This window comes from Glossina fuscipes, unplaced genomic scaffold (assembly GCF_014805625.2).
Source record: "Glossina fuscipes isolate IAEA_lab_2018 unplaced genomic scaffold, Yale_Gfus_2 103464, whole genome shotgun sequence".
NCBI classification, from domain to species: Eukaryota; Metazoa; Arthropoda; class Insecta; order Diptera; family Glossinidae; genus Glossina; species Glossina fuscipes.
In genome coordinates, this window is record NW_024005503.1 from 2,699 (window position 1) to 4,474 (window position 1,776).

At 35.9% G+C, this 1,776-nt stretch overlaps 1 protein-coding gene across 1 annotated transcript; it reads right to left on the reverse strand.

The window, feature by feature from the left end:
* Positions 1 to 1,117: 1,117 nt before the first annotated feature.
* LOC119644260 (peroxisomal N(1)-acetyl-spermine/spermidine oxidase-like) lies at positions 1,118 to 1,771 on the reverse strand (the record flags this gene model as incomplete). The annotated part of the gene is made up of 1 exon (XM_038043795.1): positions 1,118 to 1,771. A coding segment is annotated over one exon (654 nt), but the record flags the coding sequence as incomplete, so codon positions are not given.
* Between the last annotated feature and the right edge of the window lie 5 nt (positions 1,772 to 1,776).

Here is a 1,776-nt window from a genome sequence, read left to right on the forward strand (position 1 = left end):
TTTTAGTTTTTTCTTTATATTTCTTTATTAATTTTATTCAAATCTGTTTTACTATTATTCCATCATATTTCGCTTTTTTGTTTATACCCACCACTGTAAGATGGTATGGGGTATACACATCTTGTTTTTTTCCCATAATATATGTTGCACCCAAAGGAAGCTTCAGCGACCCTATAAGGTATATATATTCTTGATCATCGTGCAATTCCGAATTGTTCAAGACGTGTCGGTCCGTCTGTGTGTCTGTGTGGTATGTTTTCTTGGCAGTCTCCTGGTCGCAAAAATAAAGATATCAACTTCAAATTTTATAGAAATAGAAGTTTCTGCGCGCAGGTTGGTATTGAAAATCAGGCAACTTGGTCAGAGCAGAAGTCGGCAGGAGAGCATAAACTGCACGCAACTCTATTCATCTTAAGAAAAGTTTATTGGTTTTGCTCGTCACTCAGAAATTACAAAAGTTTAAAGGGTGAAATTTTCCACATTTACTTTGCGAAGCACTCTACGCCCTACGTGCAAAAATGAAAAACTTCCGCCACGCCCACACAAAATTGCAAGTTAATTACTTCTTAATTCTGTTTTTTTTTCACTTTTTTAAGATTTTATGCTTATTTGTGATGAGGCAAACAAGACCGAATATTTAAAGCTATTTGTACAATCCTTCAATGAAGATACATTATCTGCCTAAAAATGGGTTCCTTTTAAAATGAATTTGGTAAACAAAGCGATTAATTTTTTGTAAATAGTACCAGCGATGTGGGTATCAATTCAAGAGAAGAATTTGGAGAGTAAAAGTCGAAAAACATAGTGGTGGGTATGCGAGATTCGACCCCTGCCGAGTATAACTTTATCACTTGTTTTTTTTTTTTTTTTTTTTTTTTAATAAATATTTCATTGTTAAATGAATTCCTTTTAGCCGGTCTGCTAGCGATGTTAAAAAAGCAGAGAGATCAGCAGTACTTATATATTTAAGAACAGTTATTTTTTAAAAGTTCGATTCCAAATTTGAATTCATCTAAATCACTAGATCGCCTATAACAATTTGCTTTTCTTATGTATGCTTTATTTATTCGTTAAAAAAACAATGTGTGTCAATTTTGTTTCGTATTTTTTCAGAAATTCAATTCGAGGTCTTCTTCTTTTCGTAGTAATTAATTAAACGATCTGCTTCCCGCCAGCCAGTCTCGATAGCACCATGAACAGTACCAAAATAATGATTATGAGTCGCTTCGCCAGCAAATTGCACAATGGGTTTGTCATCGTCATCTGTCGTAGGTTTCGCTAGATCCCAAGCTCCCGTACGCAACTCATCAGCATATAGGGTACGATAGCTGTAAGTGCCCCGAAAATTACTATTTGTGTACCATTGAGTGCGAATGAACTTTATTGGATCTGGTACCGGGAATTTTAAGAATTTCCTTAACATCCACATTAAGGCTTTTAGAACATCTTCTTCGGCTAACGTTTCCACGTAGCGAGCATGGCGACCGACAATCCAACCACACAGAATACGGGGCTGATATGCTACACCGTAGAATCCAGAAATACCTTCCATCCAAAAGTACTCCGTTTCTCGTAATATTTCAAGATCCTCATCTCGCCACAAGCAATCAATTCCTCGCCAATCATCAGGTAAGAACATTTTTTCAAATTCAAAGAAAAACTTATTAACCGTACCCAACTTAAGGCCATCTATGGCGTGTTCTTTGCTAAGCGACAGACATGGTTCAAACATTGTCTTATGATTTTCCTTTAAAACTCCTAACGAAACAGTGCATA